This window comes from Ochotona curzoniae, unplaced genomic scaffold (assembly GCF_017591425.1).
Source record: "Ochotona curzoniae isolate NIBS_2020 unplaced genomic scaffold, NIBS_Ocur_1.0 contig_3819, whole genome shotgun sequence".
In the NCBI taxonomy this organism is placed as follows: Eukaryota; Metazoa; Chordata; class Mammalia; order Lagomorpha; family Ochotonidae; genus Ochotona; species Ochotona curzoniae.
The window spans coordinates 26,005,113-26,018,277 of NW_024466004.1; the positions used below are offsets into that span (position 1 = coordinate 26,005,113).

Here is a 13,165-nt window from a genome sequence, read left to right on the forward strand (position 1 = left end):
GCCATATCCCATAAGTAGTAGATTTCAAATAAAATCAGTTTAATAACATACTGTTTTTATGATTCTAGTTGCATACCTATTAGATAGCTTCCTTCTTATTATAAAGAATTTCTTTTTGTGTTACATGCAGAATCAACCCTGAGTTTTTGAAAGCATTTAAAAATGTATTTTATTGGAACTCTTAATTATAGATAGTTATCTAATTCAATATTGAATTCAAAATCTGCCCCATGCAGTTCTTCATGCTTCGTGGTAAATGTTGTGTCTTTCCTTCCCAGAATTCAATAACCATTGACAGCAGCACTAGTATGACATAAAGAGAAAAAGCGTACTTGAGAACAGTATTACGATCTGTTTCTCAGAGCCTATTATGATGCCATGACCTTAAACATTGTACTTTGTCACAAGGGGACATGACTTACATAGGTTCACTTGACTGGCTATAAAAGTAGACATCTGACAAATATAGTACTTCTCAACTCTGTTTTATCCAATGTGAGCTGAAACGGAGTTGTGCATATCCATCAAATGAAGTACAAAACTGACCAGAAAGAACTATTAATTATCCTTAAATCTAGACTTGTAAAGTAAAAGCAACATTGATTAAGTGCATGCCAGGTCCTAAAAGGTTTTACAAATATGATTCTTCAAATAACCTTTCAAAATAACTGTTACTTATAACTATTCTGTATGCAAGTCTTAAAGAAATTATCCTAAATGTGTGAAATATCATTCCACCTCTGTTTCTCCTAAACTTCACATACCTCAAGTCTTCAGTACCTTCAGTACTAGTTTTTCACACCTACCATATACTTCAATGATATTACTTCATATTTGCATCAACAGAATGAATGACAGCTGATAAAATCACCAGCCTTTTCTTTACAAGTTACATTTAGTGATAAATTGTTAAAAAGGAATCTTATAATTTTAATGTGTTATTTTATTCATTCAAAATAACATAGTTAACACATATGCTTGTCATAAATTAGAACTGAAATGCTAGTGAAACAAGAGCTCGCTGGAAGTTGTTTTCCCGTTGGAGACCCTACTCCAGAGTTGGCCATACTCCTGAGTGATGCAATTAATGCTTTTCAGTTTTAGGTTTCTCTTCATTTCACTTGTTTATAAGGAGTATACAGTTCACTCTTGACATGTCAACAGATGTTCAAGCATGCTTGTTGGCTAAGTGGATACTTAATCATTATAAGCATTTCTACTGTATTTGTCTATTCTCTCTATATTTATTTCTCTATATTTATACATGAGAAATTAGTAAGCAAACCTTGTTCTAAAATTTTTTTTTGGATCAGTAATTAACATACCTTCTCATCAAGTTACTAATAGCAAGTACCCTGGTATTTCTGTTTCCCACCCGCCCTCACTACTTCTACCTGGTCTTCATGCCAGGGCCATCTCCACTGTGCCCATCATAAACCAGCCATCATGCTTTCTTGGCTAAAACGCTTTTATAGATACTATTTTGCTTCTATTCTTGCTGTCTACAGTTTCATTTTTTCCTTCTAAAGCACTTAAGAGCCTCCTCATTTGCAATAAAACTAAAATCCATCTTCACCAACATGCCCTGCAATTCTTCCTGTACCATAACTTCTGGCTAAACTTGACTTAATCCTCTTCTCCTCTTAAATATCCTTTCAGCTCGGAAAACTGTGTGCCCACATTTCCCTGTACACACACATTTCCCCACAATCATTGCATGGCAGTGTTTCTGAAACAATAAACATCACTTTGACACAAAAGTGACGCTGACTTCTGTACCTACTATAGTAACTCATTACCTCTTCAGCTGTGCGACCTGTTTATTCTGTTACTCTTCTCTTGATTTTCTTGTTATTTTTATTTGAAAGGCAGAATCACAGAAAGGAGTGGCAGAGAATCTTTTATTCAGTGGCTCATTGCCCAGATGGCCTCAATAAATGGTGTTTGGCTAATACAAAGCCAGGAGCCAGAACCTTCCTCCAGGTTTCCCATGTGGATGCAGGATCCCAAAGTCTTAACCATTGTTCCATTGTTTATCCAGAGAGCTGAATAACAAGTGAAACAGCAGGGACATGAACCAGTTGCCATATGGGTACTGGTGGTGCAAGTGGAGGCTTAGCATACTACTCCATTGCACCAAACCCAGTTATGAGTTCCATAAAATGAGGGACTTCAACTTTCTTTAGAAAAATTCTTATTATCTATAAGTAGTAAGGAATATCTATTGTTTGGGACCTGGCATGGTACCTAATGCCTAAAGTCCTTGCCTTGAATGCATCAGGATCCCATATGGGCACTTGTTCTAATCCCGGCAGCCCCATTTCCCATCCAACTCCCTAGTTGTGGCCTGGAAAGGCAGTTGAGGATGGCCCAAAGCCTTAGGATCCTGTACCCATGTGGGAGACCTTGAAGAGTTTTCTGGTTCCTGGCTTCAGATTGGCTCATCACCAGCCATTGCGATCTCTTGGGGAGTGAACCATCGGACAGAAGATCTTTCTCTATCTTCTCCTTTCTGTATATCTGACTTTGCAATAAAAATAAATCTTTTTTTTAAAGGGAATATCTATTGTAGTACAGTAAATGGTTGTAGTACAGGTATTGCAATAAGAGAAAGAGATTGAATTCACCTCTAAATACAACAAGAAAAATGGGGATTTACAGCCAATGAACACACTGAGGGTGATCAGTAGGTGGAACAGTATAAAGAGGCGGCATCAAGGGTAAAGTTAGTTTTTCTGAAATATCCAACAAGATTCTTGCCAGAGATGGGTCAAAGACTTGGGCATGAATCATTTCGTCTCCTCAAAGAAAATGAAAAAATATATAAAGGATCTGTAACTCTCCAGTACTTTAGATTTAAATGACTTTCTGTAAGTGCACTGAATATGTCAAACACAGTAATTTAGAAGTCAAGGGTCTTAGAACTCCTACGTTGGGTACACATAGTGCAAGTGTAAAGGCTTTAGAAAAATGCATACAACATATATTATTATTTGTTGGATTAATTACTAAATTAATCATAAAATAGATAATGACAGTTTTATTAGCATATGCAGTCATAAAGTCTTACTCCTGGAAGCACTGGTATATAGAAAGGTATTGCTTGATTTGAGAAGTAATGAGTATTCCAAATAAGAGTATTATATCTCAGATATTATTTTTCACTTATTCTGAGGTGATGATGGCAATATGTTTTATCTACAAAAATATTCATGAAGGTACTGAAGTTCACTTTTTTGGCAGTTTTTATAACTCAATATTTTTCTTAGAACATTAGACTACAGTTTTCACATATTTTCTCATAAGATCATTTCATTATCTGGCTTCCTTTGACTGCTTCTATTCATTGCCTGCTCCCATGACTATATCAAGCAGCTACAAGTGATGCATTTGCCATTGTTTATTTACCACAAAATGTTGAGGTTGTAGCAGCTGGATCCTTGAATAGGAAGAATAAGATGCCTGGATTTATTGTGCGTTATGTGGCTGTGGAATATTTATATTCATTATAGTTCTTTCCTTAGTTGGTGTGCTAAATTAAGGATGAAAGAAGGTATTTTTTTCTGTGAGCACACAGGAGGATATGTCTATATAACTTTTCTTCTGTTTATATTGTGGGTATGTTCAGTACTGGAACTGATCCCCTCTAGTGAATCTATTGTATTTCTGAAAGCTGGCAATTTTGAGTTATTTCAACTAAAATATATATTGAAACATCCAAACGTCTGGAGGATCCCTGAAAATGTTAATCATATATCCTGTCTGCACATTTTATATTTTCATCTGCTATCTTTATAAGTCCAGCTTAAAAAAAAAACAGAAATCTGAAAGCTAAAATACCCTTTAAAATAGGAAAGATACTACATGTCAAGTCTAGCTGTGTGAGTAACAGAAAAAGAATTCATCCTTCATTCCTTCCCCTCCCTTTTAACACACACAATTAAATATCTTGATAAAGACGTGAACATGTTTTTTGATAGCTCTTCAATTTTTTTGGCAAGTTTTGTAAAGACCAAATCAATGCTAAATCAGAGGTATTTACAGCATCCACAAATTTAATCTAAAGTGGATACTTAAAATCTCATATAGATCTAAATGATGTGCTCCCAGATGGTGAATTAATATAATTTTAGCAGGAAGCAAAGTTGCACAAATATGCAGTATTGACGACTCGTGCTGATTTAATGTATCTGTACCCACCAGAGCACAGATGTTGCTTATCATTTTAGTGCCAGTTGTCTCTATTTCTTTTCATATTATGAAGGGAAGAATGGGACTTGGGAGTTCAGTAAATTATGATTTATTTTCTTCCCAATGACTTGTTAGAAACTGAAGGTTTCTGTGAAATGTGCATAGAAATCATTTTGATTCTATTCTTTGTACAGGGTCTGAAAGGTGACTTGGGTCCTCGTGGTCCACCTGGCCCAAAAGGAGAAAAGGTATTGTGTTTACCTACACCCCTCCCCCCTGAAAATGTCACTCTGTTCTCAAGATTGCCCTGAGAACCTGTTCAATGATTTGTTGATATTGTCAGTGACACTTTGCAGTTAACCACAGACTGTTATCTAAAGAGCATCCAAACCAGTAAAACTTTGATTCATTTAATTAGTTTGAAGAGACTCAAATGTACAGGGCTAATGGAATTTCTCTTGTCCTAAATTTCCTTTTTCTCATCCCTGCTTCACACCATTCATACTTCATATTCCATCGCAACGTTAGCAAATGTGACCTGTATCAGGGAATTCAGCCAACACTGAGCTGCTACCACATTGGTGAAGCAGGTGGCTTTTGGGAGGAAAGAAGCTAATTTTGTATCACAGTTTTGGTTTAAATATTCCATTTCCTGCCACTTTTCCTCATCTACAATCTCATAATAGTATATTGGCAGTGACTTTATAAAGAAAATTAAGAAATAGTATAGTAAGAATTACTTTAAATAAGGTCAATGGGTACAAATTGTGTGTGTGTGTATGTGTGTGTGCGCGTGTGCACGCACGCATGTACCCAAAAGCATAGCACTGCATTATTTTCTTCATTCTCAGCACATTTAGAAATCTTTGTATATCTACAAGATCATTGCTGTTACAAATAATCTTATCAAGTGGTCCTCAGTTCTTGACAACTATAGGTTATTTTATTTGGGTTCTACAATTAATGATTATATACTGCTAAATTTTAATATTTTAGGTGACCATATTTATTGAAGAAATCTTAACATTTGAGGCCATTGTAGTTCTTGAGAAAGAAAACCTTAACATTATATTTGTGGATAAAGGGAATGTGAAATGATAAAGTGCTAAGGAAACTCTCAGTATCGTAATCCAATATAACAGTGCCCCATTCCCACCCAGTGAATATCCTTCACAGCGTTCACCTAAATGAAAGCCACAGCAAGCATGCTTGGTCTTAATGGATGAGGATGCTTACGAGATTGAGTTCCTAAGATAAAACATGTGCAGAAGACACTGAAATCGGAACGTAGTGAACTTTTAGTTGAACGATTTTTAAAGATGTTTGAATAATTTGTCAATATTTATATCAAAGTTTGTATTCACATAGATCAGAAAAGAACTTAATATTCAAAAATAAATGAAGACAGGCAGAGCATCGTACTGTTGGTGGCAGGTGCACTGCCGATTCAGCAGAGCTGCAGAAGAGGTCATGGGAACGACTCGCTGCAGCTGGGAGGCGTGAAGTGGGAGACCCACTTCTTATTTCTGCTGATTCTCATACTAACTTTGTCGGAAAAATTATTTGCTTCTATGACACTTCACAGCTGCTCTATTGGCAAGTTACCATATTTGGAAAGACATTCCTTCCAATTTTGGATTAAGGCAGAATAGAAAATTAGATTATTTTAGCATTTCAAAACAAGTTTGCTGCTTTAAAAAGCATGGGAATGAATGAAGTGATCATTACGTTATGAGAGCTAATGGGTACATGCTAAGTTTTTTCATTACAGAGATAAAAATAAAACTTTTTTTTCTGTCCTTCAAGATTTTTCTATAAATATTGCTCCTATCCAATCAGAAACGTATGAATCATATGTAAAAAGGGACAATTAAAACTTTAACTTGTCATTAATTCGTTTTAGGGAGACATGGGACCTCCAGGACTACCAGCCTTCGCAGTAAGTGTGCATGAAATCAAAAATTCAAAAATGAAATCTGTTACCCTAACCTATTTGTCCAACTACAACATGATCCAACCAAAATATAAACCAGAGTGTTTTTAAGACTTAAGATTTAAGTAGACTCTCATATTTAAATAGACTCTCATCTAACCACAACAGTGAAGTACTTGACTTGACTTTTATTTAAAAATATATAAAATTTAGAATTCTGTACCTACCATGAATAATTTCCTCTGTCCTCTGAAAGGCTCAAAATCTTCTCCTTAGTGTTTGATTATTTATTCTTTTTTAAAAACGCGTTTTTTTAATGGAGCTAACACTATAGGGTAGTAGGCTAAGCTGCAGCTTGTGGTGCCACATATGGTTTAAGTCCTGGCTGCTTCATTTCCAATCCAGCTCCCTGCTGATGTCACTGGGAAGGCAGCAGGTGGATCAAGTTCTTGGACCCCTGCAGCCACATGGGAGACCTGTATTAAGTTCCTGGCTTTATCCTGGCCCTGCTCTGGCCATTGCAGCCATTTGGGGAGTGAAGCACCAGATGGAAGATGTCTCTCCCCATCTTCATCTCTGTCTCTCTCTCTGTCTCTCTCATTCTCATTCCATCTTTCCAACAAGTAAAGAATATTTTTAAAGATTTGTTTTATTGTTATTTGAAAAACATGGCTATAGAAAGCAGAGAAATAGAGAGATCTCCCATCTGCTCATTCAATCCCCAAATGGTTACAACAGCTCAATTGTGCCAGGACAAAGGCAAGAGCCAGGAGCTTTTTCTGTTTCCCAGGTAGACATAAAAGCTTAAGTACTTTACTGCTTTCTCAGATGCATGAACAGGAAACTGGCTCAGAAGGATAGCAGTTAGTTTCCAATTGGTGTCTATATCATATGCCAGGATCATTGATGGTGGTTTAACTCACTATGACATGGCGCCAGCTAATTATAAATGCATAACATCATATTTAAAATAAATGGATATAGTAATGGCTTCTAATTACTGTAGTAATCATAATAGCTAAACTTCTAATTACCTAATGGATAAAAATAGCTGCCTATTTAAATTGATTGTTACATTCCCCCAAACTGGTGCAACACCATTGTAATTTTTCTATATAATTTGCATCTTAAGTTTTGTAGGTGCTATTTGTGTAACAAATGTTAAAAAAAGTTTATAGTGTGCATGGTTTAGGAGTGTTCTCAATTAAATGGTTCATTAACTAAGCATATAATTGAATTATGCATATAATTGAAATATAACATGTGTTTAGATACAACTTACAGATTTTCCTCATTGTATGTTAAAAATTTTCATTAGTAGATCTGAGATAGATTCTAACCTTGAAAGAACAGAATAGTTTTTATAAGATCATTTATGCCATGAGAACTCTTGATTTTATAAATGATATTACAATGGAATATATAAAGCATTTAAAATTCCAATTGGAGAAAGTCAAGTTTAAAGGAGGTTTCCAATGAGGTGGAAAGAATTTTTCCTGTCAGGAACAGCATAGGAAACTGCAAAGGCTAGGTGCTCAAAAATCCCATTGTGACCAATATGCTAATAATATTATAAACAAACAATCTTTTCTTTACTTACTGAAAAGATAAATGTTTCTTGAGAGGCAGAACACCAAGAAGTTGACCACATTTCTTACTCAGGAATGACCAAATCCAATTTTCAATAAAACTCTGTTTTAGGATGTGTTTATATTTCTAAGATGAAATAATAATTTGTTCTAGAGAAAGTCATAAGTGCATATTAAATTTTTTATGTTTTGCAGTTGAAAAAGTTTGTGGCAATATTTAGAGCTAAACCTACTCATTTTACCCTAGATGTATGCTTGTTTTGCTTTTGCTAAGTGGTATGTTCAACCACTCCACTTTTAGCAATTTGATTTCTTAGTTACTTTTAACTCCTGTTTGAGGACCAATCTGTAAAATGAATGTCTCATTTCTCCTAAAATATAATTTTGGATTCTCATCCTGAAAATTGTTTTGGACAGTTTCTACTTTGTGAATTTTTAATAGCAGCTGCCTTTCTGCCAAGGAGCATCTTGTAGATGCCTCACAGCACCATTCAGCTGGTATGTACTTGGGGAGCGCAAGCTAAGCCTTGTGTTTGTCATTAACCATGACAAGACAAGGCACAACCACCATGAAACAAAATGTTTTAATTTCATAAAATAAAATATTAGTATGATTTGGGCATTAGTATTTTATATGCTTGCTATTCCTCCCATTCCTATGAAATAGGGATGGACTTAAATAAACTCAACTCACCATGCTTCAAATATTTAATTGATCATGTAAGATAGAATTAAAGTAACTGAAAATAGTCTTGCAGAAAGCCTGTATTAATGCAGTATATCTAGATTAAATGAGGCAATAATAAACTGGAGTTCATGCACCTTGGTTCTTAAAACTAGATGCATGGCACAAATCCATTTAGTTTCTGCTCAGATTTATTTTAGAATGTTGGATAAGTATAGTTTTTAATCTGAAATCCAACTTAATTCATAGGAATAAAAAATTATATTTCCATTATGGACTAAAAACAAGTTAATATAGGAGACTGCTTGGTTGACGCTGAGGAATTGGGTCTTGGAAGGTAATTTCAATTACAGCCTTAACTCAGCCAATGAAGCACTCCTGTGGCTCATGTGCTTTTGTGACTCTTAAAAACTTAATAGGCCTAGATGACATTGAGGGGTCTTATTCAAATGTAGATTTTCCCTCTTTCAGAGTCTAAAATGAGAGCCTACATTTCTTTTTTTTTAAGATTTCATTTATTTTTATTGGTAAGTCAGATGTACAGAGAAGAAGAGAGACAGGAAGATCTTCCATCCATACCATGGAAAATAATGACAGTTTAAAAAGTTCCTGAAAAAAAATAGGCAAAGGCCCTGGATAGACAGTTATTAGAAGGAAAAACTCTAAATGTCCACAAATATATGACGAAAAGAAAATGGCTGATACCACTAGCCACTATGGAAAGGCAAATAAAAACCACAGCAGGATATCATCTTAACCCTGTCACAATGACAGAGCACAACAAACACTGGCTAACTATTTTTCAAAGATTCATTTTATTTGCTTATTTGAAAGACAGCAATAGCAGCAAAGACACGCAGATTAAGAGATGGTTAGACAAAAAGAGGGATTTTCAACCCGCTAATTGACCTCTAAGGTGACTTTTGTGGCTGGGAATGAGTCAGGCTGAAGCCCTGAGCCTACAGTTCCATCCTGCTCTGCTTATGGTCAGCAGGGGCCTGACAGCTTGAAACATCTTCTGGTACCTTCTGAGACTTCCTAGAACAGAACTGGATCTGAAGTGAAACAGCCAGCACACAAACTTACATTCCATTATGGGATGCTGCCATCACAGGTAATAGCTTAATCTACTGCACTAAACACAGAACCCAAAAGGGGAATGCTTCTACTAAGTGGTAGAAATGTAAATTAGTGTAGCTACTGTGACATTTCTCCAAAAAACAAGAAATAGGGACTGGCATTTTGGAAGATGGAAGATTTTTAGTCCTTCTGTGTAATTCTGTCAAGAAATAATTCTTATACTTTAAAAACAAAATATAGGAAACTAGGAATAGACTTGCCATATGATCCAACAATCCCAGTACTGAGCATATACTTAAAAATTATAAACTCACTGCTGTATCATGTGTATAGCAACACTGTTTACAATAAACAAATATGGAATTAACTAACATGTTCATCACCAAATGAATATGTACAGAATATGTGATAAACACATATACAATATGTACACACAAGGAAATATTTTTCAGCTATAAAAAAGAAAAAGTTCCATCATTTGCCATGAAATTTTGGAATTGGAAGGCACAATATTGGTTGAAATAAGCCAGTCACAGAAAGCAAATACTGTGTCTTTGACCCTATATGTGCTAGGTAAAATTAAAAAGGAAGAAATGACTGAATGTTATCAGTTTTACATTGTCAAACTTTGTTTTGATCACTTGTCAAGTTGGTAAGATTTCTTTACTATGATAATTTAAATGATTTGGGAGCTACTTTAAAAATTTAACACAAATAAGTAAAGTTGAGCATCTTTTCTTTATTGTATATATCCAAGGCCTATTTTCTTGCTGGACTATAGCTTTTTTACATTGTACTTGCTAAACTCTTTCTTTAGCAAAGTCTATAAGGCTTTGCCTACAATGTAAATTTAAAATGTTATCTCCAAACTTGAAAAAAATAAAACCTTAAAAATCAGTTCATTTAAAAAATTAAAATAGAGGCCAATCTGTGGTTTAGCAGGTTAAGTCCCAGTTATTCCACTTCCAGTGTAGTTCCCTGATAATGTCCTGGGAAAGCAGTGGGAAATGACCAAAAATGGCCAAAATTCTTGGGGTCCTAGCGCTTTTGTGAGAGACCAGAAAGAATCTCCCAGCTTCTAACTTTGGACCAGCCCAGCTCTGCCCAAACCTTGGCAGCCACTAGGAGAGTGAACTTGTGGATAGAAGGGTAAAGATTAAAGTAAAAATGAAGAAGAAAAGATGAAAGGAAAAAAAGGAAGGGAGAGAGGATTAAAGAAAAATGAAACCTGGGACCCATTAAATTTTCATAAGATGTTAATAGAGCATTAACTATTATTTATATACTTTAACCTTTAATTATTCTGTCAGTTTTTCTGGCTTGGAGAAGATTGAATGATAATTTTTGATACAACATTAATAAATTTACAAACATTCCCAGTTGAACTTTTCTTTCCTAGCCTTTGCTTTAAAAAAATGCTTCTAGAGTGATGATAAGAATAAACTAAATCCCTTTGACTTGAAAACTGACAATGTGATTGACAGATGCTCTGTCTCTCACACACTAACAGAACACTATTCACCATTATAAACTCACTTTTGTGTGTGAATCTTGGTAGGCATTTTTTCATCCAACATTGTTGGTTGAAAATTTAATCAAATCACTTTTTTCAGCCTCCTCTTGAAAGATGCTAAATTTACTCATTAATTTGGTACTAAATTGACTGTTCCATAAATAGTATGTCATTAATAAAACTTATACTAACTGTGATACAAAATAAGTAAAAATAAAATTCGAAAGCATGCATCATTAAACTCTAAATTCCTTTTAAATTAAAACCAGCATTTAAAAACCAAGTGCCTAGGGCTTGACACCATGGTGTAGTGGGTTAAGCCTCTTTCTGAAGCACTGGCTTCCAATATGGATACCGGTTCAAGCCTCAGCTGTTCCACTTCTGGTCCAGCTCCCTTCTTAAGGCCTGGGAAAGCAATGTAAGGTAGACCAAGTGCTTTGGCTCCTGTTACCCTTATGGGAGACCTTGGAAAAGCTCCTGGCTCCTTTCTTGAGCCTTGCTCAGCCCTGGCTGCGGTAGCCATTGGGGGAATGAACAAGCAAACAAAATATTTCTGTGTCTCTCCTTTTCATTCTAAAGCCCTACTTCCTCTCATTTTGTAACTCTTCTAAATAAATCAATAAACTAATGAATAAGTAAGTTGACAGATTTTTTTTTAAGTGCCTGTGAGAGAAGGGGCATAAATAAATGCATGATGCAGCTCTGGAGTGAATAACCAAAATAATATGTCTGTCTCAAACTAAATTCAGATTTAAGCACATTTTGAGATTTTAAGTATAGAATCTATAACATCAGAGTATTGTATATTTATTCAAAATAAATCTAAATAACATCCCATTTGCTTCATACTTCTTAAATATGTAACACAGGAGCTTGGTTTTCTTTGTTTTTACTATGAGGTAGATATTGTAATAATGATATTGATGTCAGTACACGTTAACCTCAATAGATTAAAACTAAACTAATACATTAGTCTGAAATTCTTCATTAATATAAAAAGTATCCTTTTGTACATTAATACTTGCAGATTTTCCTATCATAACTGTTTTTGAGATTCATTTATGTTTATAGATCACTTATTCTACTGATCTTTGATCTTTCATCATGACCTCACTAATAGGCATTTTTATATTGGTGAATATTTGTGGGTCTTGTTTTGCCAACCATATGCAATGAGTACATTTGTCCAGTCCGAGGCACAGGAAAGTTTTTCTTTCTTTAGGCTATGAATTTTGAACTAAAGTTATTGGTGAAGTATCAGTTTAACAAGATATTGTCTAATTACTCTCTACACTCCACACAAGTTATCTTAATTTTCAGGGTACCTATCAATTTATGAATACACGTTAATGCATAAAATCTGTAGACATTTTGGTTTTTAACGCACATAGAGCCTAGAAACAGATAAGCGCATACCTACGGCCTTGAAATGTGATCAAGGAAACATAAATGAGTGTGGGAAAAGATAGAGACTTTGATACAACTGTACTTCCAATATTTATTTTTATCTGTAGACTTCCATTCAAGGCTGATAAACAGTTACAACATTTGTCAACATGTTCTCTGGTGCCTACTACATAGATAACCATATTATCCTCAGATTGTAACAGTGTATCTCTTACTTTCTAAAATATTCATTTCCTGTTTCTTTGTGTGAGCTTACTACATCGGGATTATAATTCTTATCCTACTCTTTTACTTGACTGTGATGCAAAGATTTTATATTTTCACATAATATATAGTTTTACTTTTCTTCATCTTAGGAGGCATTTAAAGAATCTTGGGCAAAGGCGATTGCTACTGGCTTTCTTGCATGTGAATGCTCTAAAGTTTAAGGTTAAAAATCAAATCAGACACTCCAGTCTTAACCAAAAGGCAAAATGGCAGCTCCAAGGATTGGTCATGTCCAGTTGTCAAGCTTATTCATGCTTTGATTTTTTTTTTTGACTGCCAAGCCTATCATATCAACTTTTCATTTACTATAGTGATATATTTTGTTCTTTTTTTCCAGGAGAACTTTTCCTTCTATTTTTAGCTTGTGTCATGTTTTATCTTCAGTATTTGTTAAATTTTATACTCATCTCTCTAATTGTTAAAATAATCATATTTTTCATTCTTCAATAGCTTAAAGTGGAAAGCTACTTTAGGTATTTTTCTGAGTGCTAATAAACCTT

At 34.7% G+C, this 13,165-nt stretch overlaps 1 protein-coding gene across 1 annotated transcript in view; it reads left to right on the forward strand.

Moving 5' to 3' along the window:
* The window catches only part of COL19A1 (collagen type XIX alpha 1 chain), a 319,505-nt gene that overhangs the window by 138,687 nt on the left and 167,653 nt on the right, over window positions 1-13,165 (forward strand). Inside the window, exons 12-13 of the mRNA XM_040983151.1 lie at window positions 4,386-4,439; window positions 6,095-6,130. Coding sequence (XP_040839085.1) covers window positions 4,386-4,439; window positions 6,095-6,130 — 90 coding nt within the window. The remainder of the gene's footprint in view (window positions 1-4,385; window positions 4,440-6,094; window positions 6,131-13,165) is intronic.